We start from the raw sequence: 16,586 nt of genomic DNA, 5'->3' as shown, positions 1-16,586 counted from the left end.
AAGAATAACACGGAATAGGGCGTATAACTGATACATGTATGAGTTATACATAGGTTGAAAAATACTACCAAACAAAGAATTAATAATTCCAAAGTTATATGCCCTAATACATCCTACCAAACCCAACCTAAGAATTACTCAAGTCAAGCTAGGAGCATGAGGGCGAAAGGTAAAACTTGTATAGTTTTTCTACTTTTAACTTTTTAAAACAATATTTTATATATATATTGAACTCTTTATGTAATCAAAAACTACGTAAAAACTACATTAAGTCATAGTTTTTATAATTAAAATATTTAATATCAGGCTAAAACATTTATAATAAGAGGAAAAAGTTATTTGACTCTCTATAAATGATCATGTTATACAAATCTTTGGATAAGATCCAAATTAACTGAATCTCCATACACCATATGGTACTGTTCCGGAAACTAATGTAATAAACGAGCCAGTTGTAAACTATACTACTGTTAACTTACAATCTGTCTCAGCTCGAGCTCCTCTGCTATAATCACAAGGAGATAAAAATCAATAAAACAGGTAAGCGGGTTCATGCTACCCAAGCACCTCTTATCATCCATCTACAACTTATTTACAAAATTACGTTCGGGGATGCAGACTATCTCAGCTTAAAGCATATCCCCAAAAATCCTAAGAAGACTACGATTACACTTACAGCTACGAGTGCCTTGGATATGTAGAAACTTGATGAAAATGAACTCAATGCTGCCATCTTTGAAGCTTCATCGACTGGAAAATCATATGCATCTTTAGCATTTGCACTCAAGTCCTCAGCCACTCGACCATACCCTTTAAATTCTTTGCACATGGTATCTTGTGTCTTATCACCGCAGATAGCAGCTCCAGCAGTAGAACTGTCTTCAATGGAGAATTTTTCACTCTGCACATGCCAATTATAATATATTTCAGTGATGTCACTCATTTTTTTTTTTTTTTTTTTTTTTTTGGTGAGGGATTGGGGAGACTTACCTCAGACACAGTTAACAGTTCTTCGGGATTTTCTCCACCCATATCAGAATCAGTAGGCACATCACACTCAGCTCTTCCAGCTCGACGTTTCACTTGGAAACGTATTCTTCTATGAGAAGTTCCTTGCATTCCGGATCCAAACTGCTCGTCATCAGGTTGATTCTGCTTGAGCCGAGTCCTTAGTTTAATTCCAGTTCCAAAACCAGAATCACTGCTTCCAGTTCTATAAGAACTCGAGTCTTCAACATTTAGTACGTTGGGGACCTGCATTCCTCCAGAACCAGCAGACAAAGCAGCATCTCCAGGGTAGCCATTGTTAAGGAAGTCAAGATTCGCCACTGAGTGATCATTGCTAACATAAGGTGTCGCAAACACCTCCTCCACTGTAGTTGCAACAGGATTAACCTCTCTCATAAGTGCAGTCTCCTTGGGTTCAAATAAATCTGTCCCAACCTGGGATAAAAGAACAGATCAGTCTTCCGAGAAAACAGTTAAATTTTCAAGTAACTGATGTCTTGAGATAACTTGCAATTGCACGAAAAGGGAAGACACCTACGGGACTCCACTTACTGGCTCTTGCGTAACTTGTGCCTTCGACTCACTACACAATCCAGAGTCCTTAAATGGTGACCTTGTTATAGTGTTAATAGTGTTTGATGCAAACTGGACTGTCCTCAACTCCAGTCCAGAATCTTCATAGGAAAGCTCATCAGAGCTGTCAAGAACTGAGTTGAAAAACTCATTAATATCGAAGGCATTTGTTCCATTCTGAAACTGGACATCCTTTTGATCATGGCTCATCTCATTGATCACAGGAGCATGTACGTAAGAAGATCCAAACTCCACCTGCAACTGTGCATGCAATGGGGAGCAGATCTTCCAATCAAGAGGCTGTGGTGAAGTGTCACAAAAGATTTCCAATAATTTCTCTAACTCGGGATCCGACTAAAATATGAAGCAAAAAAAGTAAGTAGAATATTAGTTTAATCAATTGTCTGCATGAAAAACTCAATATTTAAAATAAGACAAAACAATGTAATAACTCTACTTACTGGTACTGATGTTATGTCCAACATCTGATCTTCAGTATCATCAACAGTGCAACTATCGCCACGACTTTCAATAGGTAATCTTGTGCCATGTGTTTCGCCTCCAGAGATTTTTGGTGGATTTCTTTTATCACTATCACTTTCCATGATTGGAGATGGAGCCACTGCATCTGATATTTCATCATCAGGTGATTTTCCAACAGCAGGAGAAGAAACAAGCTGTTGAACCTCATCCAAGTGTGAACTTTCAACATTTTCATCTTGCTTCAACTCATTCTTCTTAAATAGACGACAAAGCACAAAGGCTCCCTGCACCAGGAAAATATTTACCAATATGAACCAAGTTATGTGGCTACATCACAAACACGAATAGAAACATAAGCTAATAACGATTAAATCTAACAATGGAGCATCTGATCCGCTGTTGTTGACTGGAACATCTAAACTTTAAGGTGTCTGATTTCTGTTACTAGTTTGTGTATCAATGGCATTATAAACAATTCTTTTCAGAAAAGAAGCTAGAAGTGCGACTTTTCTTGCAAGAAATGTCAATTGAACCTATTAAAGCTCTTTTACAGAATAAGCGCGCAATCATATACAGTAATGGGTTTAGATGCTCAGCAAATCCTTTTGCGGTTATAATAAAGGATGCTAGTTTTGCATTTATCAATCTGATGCATCTGATACGATAAAATAGTTGGGATAGCTAGATAGATGATTGTGGATGAGCCAAACACCCAACTACGACATGCTTCTGTCACTATCTTGGCATGCTACCAATGCAAGTAATCCGATTTAACACCCTCCCACCCCCCCCCCTCCCCCTCCCCCCCCCACCATTCGAGCAATTCAAAAATTGTGAATCATACATGACCTTCTAACAGGATTCGCCAAGTCAAAACACATACCATAAACAGAGTTTCTAGTGAACAAACATACAACAAGATATAGAAGAGAAGCCAATATTTAGTACAGCTACTCTTGGAATATATGCGACACTTCAAATATATAATGTAGTTATGCTCAAGAATATCCATTTTAAGGTTTTAAAAAAAAGGATTGTAACTATGAATTTATGCCCCTAATATCATAAGCTACTGTAATGCGAAAGTTTAATTCATACATGGACTAAGACTTCATAAAACCATATCACAAACAGAATCTTATGTCATAAATAATCTCATCCAATATTTATAATCTAGTTGTTCTTCAATGCACTAGCTGATGATGACAAATTTGGTAATTTGGAACACCATCAATGTGATATTGAACTGGATAACTTGGAAATGATCCGGGATAAAGTAATTTTGAACTCCATCTCACCCTTTCACCCATTAAGTGATATATGATTGTCGTAGATTGCATACAATTACCAGAGGACAAGATAGCTTCATCCTCATAAAATTACATCTCATCGGCCAAGTCTAAGTGCAAGAGGATACATAGGACAGGAATCCTCTTATGATAGGTCTGACAAGTCAAATAAGCAGGATTGGATAGGTCTGATAAGTCAAAGAGTAGGATTATATGGATTATAAAATAACTTATTGTAAATTAACTTTGCCTTCTGTAGGAACTGTGCTGTCCATGCAAATGGAAAGTAAAAGTTATAAATAAGTTGATACACCCAATATTTTGTGGTTCCCAACACAAGATAAGAGGACTAACTATAAGTCTATACTTTCAGTAGCCTATCATATGCCTTTCCATTAAAGTAAACACTATTGATTTCATGTTACCTTAAGACGTGATTTCTCTGAGTCAAAAGACCGTCAGATATACCACTATACATTCAAGTAGATTAGATTAACCTATAATTTCACATATGGCACTACCAACCTTTTTCAAGCTAAAATAAAATTATCCAAAAACCAAGACACATGAAAAAGAAGTTCAAATTAAAGAGAGATCAGAGATTTCAGAAGCCCAACCTGTCCAGGGTGTGAACCATCCAATGACTTGTCAGTTGCACGATATTCATGAATCACCCAATTAGTCCTCTTCCCTTCAGGAGCTCGCCCAATGTAGTATACCAAAGTCTTCTTCATCCCAATCTTAGCCCCCTTCTTAGTAACTATATTCCTATCTTTACCAGTAGCTTTCCAATAGCCTCGTTCTGTTGCTCGGTTCAATCGCTGCCCATTTTGGTACTTCCTATCTATGGGACAGAAGAAGAACCAATCATTGTCCTTCGACTCTACCACAGACAAATCTGCGAAAATTTGAAACAATTTATACAATTATGTTCTTTTTTAATCCTATGAACTTCAGCTATACAAAGAGAAAGGGTTTTTTTTGTTGCCCGAGTTTCTGAGCTGTAACTACACAGAAATAAAGTGTGGGTGCAGGGAAAGCAGCACCCTGAATTCCTTTAAATTAAAAAATAATACAATAAACAGCATCAGAGTATACCAAATGGAATCACATTGCTACAAACGATATTTAGTGGAACGAAAACCTTGATTATTTTACGCTATCTAGCTTTGTTTATTCATTTCAAGACGTCCTGCTGAAAAAGGGTCAAAAGCAATGCTAAGCACAGTTCTTCCAACTATGAGGAAGAAAAAAAATTACACTTACATTTTAAAAAATCAAAAGTAGGTCAACAGATGATCAAGTGCCTCAAAGCTGTTAATCAGCATGAGTAAGACTAACTAAGCTACAATTTTTTTTATCTTGAGAAGATGAGTTAGGAATCAAACTTGTTGGTCAATTCAAATTGCCCCTTTGCCCCATCTAATTGTTACTTTCAAGGGGTTGAGTATCGATCAATAAGAAACAAAACTCAAACCACTTCGCTGACTAGTTAATGAATATTTGTCCCCCCCCCCCCCCCCCCCCCCCCCCCCCCAAAAAAAAAATCGATTTCTTCATGAATTTGCTGACCAGTAGTACAACAGCACACACAAAAAAATAACCTAAAAAATAAAGGAAAAAGCATTTACAACAAGAAGGGGTGAAAAAGTTGACGAAAACTGACCAGGCAAGTCCGAGGGCTCGAATTTGCAGATATCAACTTCTCGAATGACACCAACTTTGTCGTCACAACCATTGATCTTCAAGCGCAAATAATGATTGACAAGCTCCTCATCCGTGGGCCGAAAACGATATCCAACAGGTAACGTATTCAATGGTGGAACTTCCAACTGTTTGCCCCCCGGAAGTACGGCGATCGCATTATCTCCAGCAATTACGGCCATCACCAATATTCAAAGTTTAGATAGAAAATCCAAAAAGAAAAAGAATGGACTATTGATTTGAGCTGAATTAGAGAAAAAGAAATACTAATAAAAGGGTGTTGAATGGGTGATGTGGAGAACCCTCTTAACGAATTACAAAAAGATTCCTGGAAAATTCAACATAGACGAATAATAAAGAGGAAACATCAGAGAAAGTGACATATGAGTGATATGACTTTGTGATTTTGTAAGAAACCCAATACCCAAGCAAGATAAAGAAAGAGACCGCGTTTTAATTCTTGGATTCTGCTGCATATACCGCGTAGAATAGTACGAAAACCACTTTGATTAATATCTTGTGAAACGTAACGAAGAAGATAAAGGGAATGCAAGTCATAGAGCCAATAGAATTTGTACACGTAGGCTTGATAATGTCATTCTCGTATATGATGGCGTACTATGTTATGTTTACGAACTAATAAAGGTAAAAACGCCTGTCGGACCAATAATTTTCTGAAGTATATTCATAATCCAATTCCTCTTGACTAAGATGCTACGCTGCTTACTACTAAGGATGTTCAAGAAAATTGAAAGCTTGACTCAAATTTTTAGTGTGGTGTTTAACAAAATTATACAGTAATTTATTTGATTTGTTTTTAAAAAATTGCATCAACGTTGATAAAGCTGAATACTAATGAAGTAATTCAATATGAACAAACGATCCCAGTACTTTTTTTTTTACACAACATAAATTAATACGAACAAAAGAACCGAGTAAGATCTATTTATTTATATTATAAGCGTTAGAAGGACATCGATTATTGGAGTCTGGAACGAAAATAGCATAAAATTGGACCCAAGCAACCAAAGTAACATGAAAAAAATAAGAATGAGAGTACCTATAGCGCATGCCTGCCATGCAATATATTTTCCTGGCCAAACGTTCCAAGCTAATGGACGTCGGGCTATAGTACATTGCAGGCATATGCTATAGGTACTCCACCCTATCCTGCCAATCTTATCTTTACCAATTCCCATGTCCTTTTGTAACAATTCGAGCGGTCATTTTGAGTATTAACATTTCGTTCGGTTGTTTGAGATCTTGAGTAGCATCATATGATGTATTACCACTTGAGTGCATGGTTGGTTCTAATTTTCGGAAACTTCGGGATTGATTCATGTCACGACCCAAAATCCAACTAGCCGTGATGGCACCTAACTCAACCCGCTAGGTAAGCCAGTTGACAACAAACCAGTTCAAATGATATTTATTAAGAGAAGAAATGATAATACAACTGAACTGTTATACGAGAATTCCCAAAGAGTGGTAGTACAAATCATGAGCTTCTAAGATTTAAAATTTATAAAGGTGGTATGAAATAAAGTACATCATCTGTTTGAAATATACATGGACAAATTAAAATTCTAAAGCTACCGAGATCAAGAGGCGGTTATGACCGAAATGCGGGTACATCTTCAAATCCAGCTCCCGTCATGCACAACAACAACATCCAACATCTGCACGCAAGGTGCAAAAGTGTAGTATGAGTACAACCGACCCCATACATTCAATAAGTAACAAACCTAACCTTAGGTTGAAAGTAGTGACGAGCTGGGACAAGGGTCCGAGTCCAACTCCAATAACCAGCAACGGTGCATAACAATGTAATAAAATAATGCAAGAAAAATAACCTAGAGGTATGATGCTCAACTCGTTCACAGTTACAAAAAATAGGCATGCTTTTCAAATATATTAGTGAAAACCCAATCTTTTACCGAAATCACCAAAATATGAGTACGCTTGTAAAACTGTGAAATTCCCAAAAACTTTCAACAGGTAGATGTTTCATTTTCAAATGGAATGAGGAAAATACATCTCTATGCCTACATGTCAATGAGTATGTGAAGTCATGAATGACACAATATCGTAGAACATGAGAAAAATACATCTCTATGCATGTATGTCAAGTGTGCATGTCAAATGAAATGCAACTCAGTGATAAAACCATATGCATACTCGCAAAGTATCAATTCACTCAGTCCTCCCAGTCACTCAGTCCTTACAGTCACTCAGTCCTCCCAATCACTCAACACTCGCACTCAGTAGGTACCTGCGCTCACTAGGGGTGTACAGACTCCGGAGGGGCTCCTTCAGCCCAAGCGCTATAACAAGCCAATCGTGGCATAAATCAATAAAATATGTTGCGGCGTGCAGACCGATCCCATCATAAATCAATAATACATGTTGCGGGAGTGCATCCCGATCCCATCAATATCCTCACCATCAGGCACTCGGCCTCACTCAGTCATCAATCTCTCCAATCTCTTTGGTTCATAATGTCATGAAAATCAGCCCAATATGATGATGTGATGTATCAATAAATGGTGACAGAGACTGAGATATGATATGCAAATGAATGAACATGATTGAGTATGAAATTGAAATGTAAGCAAATAACTCAACATCAGAAATGACCTCAGTGGGTCCCAACTGAATAAGCATGTAGCCTAAACATGATTTCCAACATAGATCACAGCCCAATTACTCTAGCACGTAGAGATTTCATAGATACAAATAAGATTAGGTAACTACACAGTACCATAGAAATAACCGAGTCACAATTCACATGGTGCACGCCCACACGCCCGTCACCTAGCATGTGCGTCACCTCAACACCAATCACATATTATGTATGTTCAGGGGTTCATACCCTTAGCACCAAGTTTAGAAGTGTTACTTACATCAAACAAGCCAAATCCAATACCGAGCAGGACAAGCGATGCTCCAAAAATGCCATTCCACGCGTACCGACCTCTGAACGGCTCGAAACTAGCCAAAAGCAACTCAAATACATCAAATAATACCAAAGGAAACAAACTCAATCGATAAAAGTGAAATTTTTAATCAGAAGTCCAAAATCAACCCAAAAGTCCAACCCGGGACCGCACCTCAGAACCCGATAAAACTTATAAAATTCGACAATCCATTCAGTTACGAGTCCAACCATACTAGTTTCACTCAAATCCGACTCTGAATCGATGTTCAAAACTCAAAAACTCACTTTATGAAACTTTAGGCCAAAGCCCCCAATTTGTTTTTAAAATTCATAATCCAATTGCCAAAAACGAAGATAGAATCACAAAATATAATAAAATAATGTCTGGAGAACACTTACCCAATCCATATGATAAAAATCGCTTCAAAAATTGCCTCCATCCGAACCCCAAATCTCAAAATATGATAATAGAACCAAAACCTCGATTTATAGGTTCTGCCCAGCGGTTATCGTATCTGCGAACCAAAATCCCGCTTCTGCGGACCCGCGCATGTGGCTCAATCTTCGCTTCTGCGAACCAACCAAACTCAGTAGCCAATCGACTTAAATGATGAATCGCACCTCCAATCGACTTAAATGAACTTTCAACTTTTAACTTCCAAAACTCGCGCTGAAACATATCAAATCAACTCGGAATGACTTCAAATTTTGCACACAAGTTTCATATGACATAACGAAGCTATTCCAACTCCCGGAACCAAAATTCGAACCCGATATCACCAACGTCAATTTCCGGTCAAACTTATGAACTTTTCAAGCCTTCAAATTTCTAATTTTCGCCAATTTCTGTCGAAACCTTCTAGAAACATCCAAATGCAAACCCGGGCATACGCCCGAGTCCTAAATAACCATACGAACCTAATGGAACCATCAAAACTCCAATCCGAGGTCAAATACTAAAAAGTCAAACTTGGTCAAGTGTTCCAACTTAAAGCTTCAACGATGAAATTCATTCTTCCAAATCGATTCCGAATAACCTGAAAACCAAAACCGATGATTCATACGAGTCATAATACATCATACGGAGCTACGCATGCCCCCAAACCTCCTAGCGAGGTGCAAATGCTCGAAATGACCGATCGGGTCATTACATCCTCCCCCACTTAAACATACGCTTGTACTCGAACATGCCGAGAGTTGTTCCAAACCCATCAAACCACCGTGTAACCTTACCATGCACATACCTGGGGGTGATCCTACGTCGCCATATCCCATATAGGCCTGACAACACAACATACTGAAGATCATTACTTCAACCTTAGCCCCTAAACCACAAAATCCAATTTCCACATCCAGAATTCCTTACGATACCTAAATCTCGCACCTACACACTACATAAGTCTGAACAACCTGTATCGAGCCATAACCATAACCCAAGATGTAATCACATGATGTACCACATAACTCAGATGCTTACAGCAATAACTTTTGACCACAGCAGTTGCTCAAAACACACCCAATACTGGTAATGCGCCTCATATCAAACAAAAGCTCGTTTTAAAACCTTCGTACACTACCAATAACGAAAGAAATACGTAGAAACTAATAACCACTCATCATACCAATAAGTCATGGAGCCATCTCTTGTCCAATTAGATCCAAAGCCAAGTCATAAGCCGACTCCCGATATTATTCCTCCAAACACACTGTAATCAAATCCGATAGCACCCATTCTAGGTCCGACGACCTCATCTTATCAAATACAACCGCCCTACTGACATGCCACACCAATACAACCTTAAGCCACAAACCACGCAATTCGTGCACCAATAAGCAACAACCTAAATGTACTCAATCATGGAAAATGACTCAAACGAGAGAACCATCCCGCAAGTTTAACAAGTACCACCACAACCGCAATGTTACAAACCCATATTACATAGTAAAACCAAGCCACATGAATCTAACACAAAGGATCATATCCTGACATAACCCTGTTGCAATGCATGACCCCATCCAGACACGGGTCCATATGGAATACCTCAAGCCATCATGCCCAAACTTAACAACTACACACAATTCGACATCAAATACCCAAGGTGCATGACCATAACCATGGAGGAACCAATAACAGAATACCACGGTCCGGAAAGAACATAACCAATGCGCAATCACTCATTCCACACCCTAATACCCATCTCGCTCAAATTCTGCTGTAGGGCCCAAATAGAACTGCACCATGTGTGCATACAACCAATAAATCACAACCCCTCATGGCATAGAGGAGTAACTCATAGAACATATCAGAACACGAAAAAGCTCACTCCAACCGAATGACACACCTTTCTGCAATAACGACGCCGAGTTAACAAATCTGACCGGTGTAGAATACACATCCTCATTAGGCCTACCAATGAGCGCCCAAATCAACCATGGTCATCCACAAATAGATAATTAACCCTCGAAAAGTTCACAATGACCTAACCATGACACGTACTAACATCTGGTTAGTTCTGGCCACAACTTCATAGTCCACAACCACGAAATAATCTGTTTCTGAGAACTCCCAGTCTCCGAATCCATAAACACACGAATCACCTTATCTGATCCCAACTCCACCACTGGAATGACTAACACATCTCTCTTACACAATCATCCCACAAGGAATACTTCTATAATTCTTCTGTGCCGCATAGCAAAATCTGAATATCAATAGTTGACCAACCAGGCGAGTACCGGAATACCAATGAAGCATCAGCAAGTCAAAACACAGTGCACCCTCTGAAATACGCACCCTTCTCAAGCAATATCAAGTAGTAATAACATTCATCTAGTAATTAGAAATCGTCCATGTTATCTAAGAATTCATGACCTTCTTTTCAAAACTGAACCGTGGATTTTAACATGCAAATCTCAATCCGACACAACACACCGCATCTAACATGTCATCACAAAAAAATCACGAGAATCTCATAATCAACTCTGAGTCACAAGCAAACTACATTCTCAATTAGCCAGGAACATTCCATTTGATCTCATCCAGGATAAAAGCACAATACGCAACATGTTCCTCGCACTAGTAGGAAATATCTACCTCAAACCATGATAGAAATCATCGAGAACTCTTTGGAAATCCATTTGCACAAAAGCAAACCATCAGAACCGAATCTCTCTAACTCCACCAAGCCACGTGGGTTGCTAAATCCCAAGAGCATTTCCACGAAACACCTGTAGAGACTCACCACATCATAACTACCCAAAGAACCGATCATGCTCATTACCGTGCTGATCCAACCTACTACCAAACTATCATATTTCTCCGAGTTCCTTCCGAATTACCCTCAAGGTGACACTTCTCCTTGCCAGAACACCATGATACCTAACCAAAACTCACCCCACGAGACCCTAGAATAAAATCACATCGCCCTAAAGCCCATAAACCACTGAATTCTCTCTTAAGCACCCCAAAGCACCACAAACGATACACCCACTCTGAAGAGACCTTATGTGAACCTAAAATTATTTTCTTCACCTTCCTGATACTGAAATGTAAAATCCATAATGATGAAAAATACCACAAATCTTGATACCATCCAACTTAAACCCCGGATTCTAGCCATATACAAATCCGCAAAATTCTCAATTGCCATGTATAAACCTTGAATCCATCATAACCTTTTCGAGAGTCATTTACTCTGCTCACATCTCAATTGCACCGCCCAAACGGGCCGAACGACTTGTGCCCCATTAGCATGACAATACCCAAAGAAGTAACCCACACCTCTGAACAATCGAGTGTATCCCTACTCTATGCACGCTACATCCGTCACGAATTACAAACTCAAATCATTCCATGATTCCCATATACCCATAAAGTGTAACATAACCCGTATCCAGAAATTCCTTTACTCGAGACATCCTCGATCTCAATCTCTGCAAGTCATAACTGATTCACAAGTATACCCTAAACCGAAACCAATACAACACATAACTGTGCAATCAACTCGTCGATAACAGACTCCCCCACTTGGCTCAAAGCCATGGAATAAAATATCTGATAACTCACCATACCTATACTCTGTTACTGCCATAATACCGCAGGGAGATTCAACTAAATCCTTTATAAGCTCACATAACATAAACCATATAATACCTCAAATCATCTGCTAAGATCGCATACATCTACGTGATGGTCAGGTCAACAGTTACAACCGATCCAAACTCAAATCGCATGAATATAACCCACTGATAGAAAGGAAATCCTCCACATAACATCATAAAAATCACACATCCATAGTCTACCTAGCAGGTTATAACCTATCTGCTTAGCCTCAAACTGACATCTCTTTATACCTTTTCACAGCCACAACTACTACGCAATCACTTAATCTTCCCGGGTCTGAACTCATCAACAAAACATGAAAATCTACTTCATTCCACAATTAATCAACATGAAAAATCTTTCAACACACTCGTAACTTGAGACTATGCGTCACATCAAGACATCAATCTAGCACCTAATAGTCTTTTTTACATCTCAAGCAAACTCTTCTCGTCACACTTAATCCATTTGAGCACATCCTGCAGTCACGTCATACTCATCATATAGCCATCCAACCATGGAATCACAAGCCGGTGATGCACAACTGATACTGAGTGCTCATATGCGCATACGAATGCGTGGAGGGAATTCAAAGAATTATGCTTCAAGCTGAATTAATGTCGCACGATAAGGAAAGAAAGATGGGAAGTTTATCCTAAATGCCTGTAGCCTCCCTAAGATAAGTATGGACGTCATCATACCGATCCACAAGACTCAAATTCGACTCCGAATCGACATTCAAAACTCAAAAACTCACTCTATGAAGCTTTAGGCTAAAATCCCCAATTTTCTCTTTAAAACGCATAATCCATTTACCAAAATTGCCTCAATCCGAGTCCCACGTCTCAAAATATGATAAAAGAACCCAAAACCTCGATATATAACTTCTGCCCAGCATTTCCGCATATGCGGTCACATTGTCGCATCTGCGACCTCCGCTTCTACGGACAATTCTCGCTTCTATGAAGCCCTCTGAAGACCAGACTTCCGCACCTACGGAGCTTTCCCCGCTTCTGCGCCATCCGATGGGCGAACGACATCGCCGACCATATAAAGCCTCAAATGGAGCAATCTCGATGCTGGACTGATAACTATTGTTGTAAGCACACTCAGACAAGGCAAGAATCGATCCCACTGCCCTTCGAAGTCAATCACACATGCTCTGAGAATTTCCTCAAAGATATAAACCGTCCGCTCTGACTACCCGTCGGTCTGCAGATGAAAGGTTGTGTTAAGCTCTACCCGGGTCCCCAACTCACTCTGTACTGCCCTCCAGAAATGCGAAGTAAACTGAGGGCCTCTATCTAATATAATGGAAACAGGCACAACATGCAACCGAACAATCTCTTGAATGTAAATCTAGGCCAATCTCTCTGAAGAATACGTGGTCACAACTGGAATGAAGCGTGCCGACTTGGTAAACCTGTCGACAATGACCCAAACTGCATTAAACTTCCTCAAGGTCCATGGCAACCCAACTATGAAGTCCATAGTAATGCACTCTCATTTCCACTCAGGTATAACCATCTGCTGGAGTAGGCCACCTGGCCTCTGATGCACATACTTAACATTCTGGTAATTTAAGCACCTCGTTACATACTCAACTATGTCCTTCTTCATCCGCCGCCACCAATAATGCTGCCTCAGGTCGCGATATATCTTTGTAGCACCTGGGTGAATAGAATACCGAGAACTGTGTGCTTCCTCTAGAATCGTTTCACTCAATCTATAAACATTAGGGACACATAGACGACCCTGGAGTCATAGAACACCACCCTTACTGGTAGTAACCTACTTGGCACCACCCTGTAGTACCATCTCCCTGAGAACCAATAAGTGTGGATCGTCGTACTGACGAGCCTTGATCTTCTCGAATAGTGAAGACTGGGCGACGACGCATGCAAGAACTCGGCTGGACTCTGAAATATCCAATCTCACAAGTCTATTAGCCAAAGACTGAATGTCCAAAGGTAGTAGCCTCTCTTTTGCTGAAATGAATGCCAAACTACCCATACTCTCCGCCTTTCTGCTCAAGGCATCCGCAATCACATTCACCTTGCCCGGATGATAAAGGATTGTAATATCATAATTTTTTAGTAACTCAAGCCACCTGCGTTGCCTCAAATTGAGATTCTTCTGCTTGAACAAATGCTGCAAGCTGCGATGAACGGTGTAAACCTTATATGACACCCCCATAAAGATAATGCCTCCATATCTTGAAAGTATGAACTATCACAGCCAACTCCAAATCATGTACGAGGTAATGCTTCTCGTGGGGATTCAGCTAACGTGAAGCATATGCAATAACTCGTCCCTCCTGCATCAATACACAACCCAGGCCAACGCGTGAAGCGTCGCATCACACAGTATATATCCTTGAATCGGAAGGCAACACTAACACATGTGCTAAAGTCAATACGGTCTTGAGCTTCTAAAAGCTCGCCTCGCAATCATCAAACCATCAAAATGGAGCACCCTTCTCGGTCAATCTAGTCAAAGGCACTATAATAGATGAGAATCCCTCCACAAATCGACGATAATAACCTACTAACCCTAAGAAGCTCCTGATCATGGTCGCTGTGGTAGGATGAGGCCAACTTTGAATTGCCTCTATCTTCTTGGGATCTACCTTAATACCATCGCCTGATACAACATGACCCAAGAATGCCATAGAATCTAACAAAACTCACACTTGGAGAATTTAGCATATAGCTTCTGTTCTCGCAAGGTCCGAATCACAACTCTCAAATGTTGCTCGTGCTCCTCCATGCTAGGCGAGTAGATCAAAATGTCATCAATGAAGACAACGACATACGAGTTAATATATGGCCTGAACACCCAGGTTCATCAAATCCATAAACGCCATCGGGGCGTTAGTCAAGCCGAAGGACATCACTAGGAACTCATAGTGGTCATATCTAATCTGGAAAGCCGTCTTCAGAACATCCGAATCACGAATCTTCAACTGATGGTACCCCGATCTCAAGTCGATCTTAGAGAACACTCTAGTACCCTGCAACTGGTCAAACAAATCATCAATACGTGGCAACGGGTACTTGTTCTTAATGGTAACTTTGTTCAACTGGCGATAATCAATGCACATTCGCATAGTCCCATCCTTCTTCTTCACGAATAACACCGGTGCACCGCAAGGTGGCACACTCAGTCTGACAAACCCTTTTGCTAGAAACTCCTCAAGTTGTTCTTTTAACTTTTTCAACTCTTTTGGAGCCATGCGGTACGGTGGAATAGAGATAGGCTAGGTATCTGGAGCCAAATCAATACAAAATTGATATCACGATCTGGTGGCATGCCTGGAAGATTAGAAGGAAACACATCGGAGAACTCCCAGACCACGTGCACTGAATTAATCGCCGGAGTCTTTGTAGTAGTATCCCGAACATAAGCTAGATAAGCCAAACAACCCTTTTCGACCATGTGTCGAGCCTTCAGAAAAAAGATAACCCGACTAGATGCACTGACAGATGAACCCTTCCACTCCAATCTAGTCAACTATAGAATTACCAAGGTGACAATCTTGGCATGGCAATCAAGGATGACATGATATGGAGACAACCAGTTCATGCCCAAGATGATCTCAAAGTCGGTCATATCAAGCAACAGAAGATCCTCTCTGGTCTCATAACAGTAGAAAGTGACAGTACAAGACCGATAGATATGATCCACAACAACATAATTGCCTATTGGAGTGGACACATAGACATGAGTACCCAAGGACTCACGAGGAATACCCAGAAAATGAGCAAACAGAGATGAAAAATATGAATATGTAGACCCTGGATCAAAGAGTACCGAAGCATCTCTATCGCAGATAGAAAAAATACTTGTGATCACGCCATCTGAGGCCACTGCATCTAGTATGGCTGGAAAAGCATAGAACCTAGCTGGAGCACGACCTGACTGGCCTCCACCTCTAGGACGGCCCCTACCCACCTGCTCTCCACCTCTAGGCGGCAGGACGGCTAGTGTGGCAGCTGGTGCTGTAATCATAGGCTGATGACCCTGCTGTACTACCTTGTCCCGAAGACTAGAACAAAACCTCTTCATGTGTCCAAGATCCCCGCACTTGTAACAACCACTCAGAACGGTGGACTGCTGACCTGTAGTCTAACCCTGATGGCATGAATACCCACTGGAGAAACCCTGAATAGCTTGTGGGCAGTAGGATCCCTTTAGAATGGCACTAAAATCGGGCCGCACTAGAGCACCACGAGAAGGCGGTGGCGCTGGATATGTGGGCCGGCTAGACTGACCCCTCATAAACTGACGCATGCCCCTAGGAGGAGCACCACTTAACTCTCCAGAATATTGGAACTCTTTGTCCGTCGGCACCTGCTCTCGGTTCCACTGACGAACACCCTCGATCCTCCAAGATATCTCCACCACTAGCTCGTAAGAAGTCCCCATCTCAACCTCTCAGGCCATTGTGGCCTGGATACCAGAGTGCAAACCTGCAACATACCTCCGC

General features: G+C 40.5%; 1 protein-coding gene across 1 annotated transcript; it reads right to left on the bottom strand.

Annotated features, from left to right (window-relative positions):
* Positions 1-325: 325 nt before the first annotated feature.
* LOC107761940 (protein NTM1-like 9) lies at positions 326-5,509 on the bottom strand. The gene is made up of 6 exons (XM_075242469.1): positions 5,020-5,509; positions 3,971-4,251; positions 2,043-2,348; positions 1,561-1,935; positions 991-1,443; positions 326-901 (listed from the first exon to the last, which is right to left on the bottom strand). Exons 1-6 carry the CDS (start codon positions 5,237-5,239, stop codon positions 620-622), a joined length of 1,917 nt encoding a protein of 638 aa, XP_075098570.1. The 5' UTR covers positions 5,240-5,509; the 3' UTR covers positions 326-619.
* Positions 5,510-16,586: the final 11,077 nt, after the last annotated feature.

Source organism: Nicotiana tabacum, chromosome 21 (genome assembly GCF_000715075.1).
Source record: "Nicotiana tabacum cultivar K326 chromosome 21, ASM71507v2, whole genome shotgun sequence".
NCBI classification, from domain to species: Eukaryota; Viridiplantae; Streptophyta; class Magnoliopsida; order Solanales; family Solanaceae; genus Nicotiana; species Nicotiana tabacum.
The sequence above is the reverse complement of the archived record's forward strand: the minus strand, read 5'-3'. Positions and strand labels throughout refer to the sequence as shown.

Bases quoted from the DNA above. Each gene is read 5' to 3' on its own strand.
- LOC107761940 (XM_075242469.1), bottom strand. From the start codon at position 5,239: ATGGCCGTAATTGCTGGAGATAATGCGATCGCCGTACTTCCGGGGGGC. The intron at 2,349-3,970 runs GTTGGGCTTCTG...TTCCTGGTGCAG, and splicing joins ATGGTTCACACCCTGGACAG to GGAGCCTTTGTGCTTTGTCG. The intron at 902-990 runs GTAAGTCTCCCC...TGGCATGTGCAG, and splicing joins AACTGTTAACTGTGTCTGAG to AGTGAAAAATTCTCCATTGA.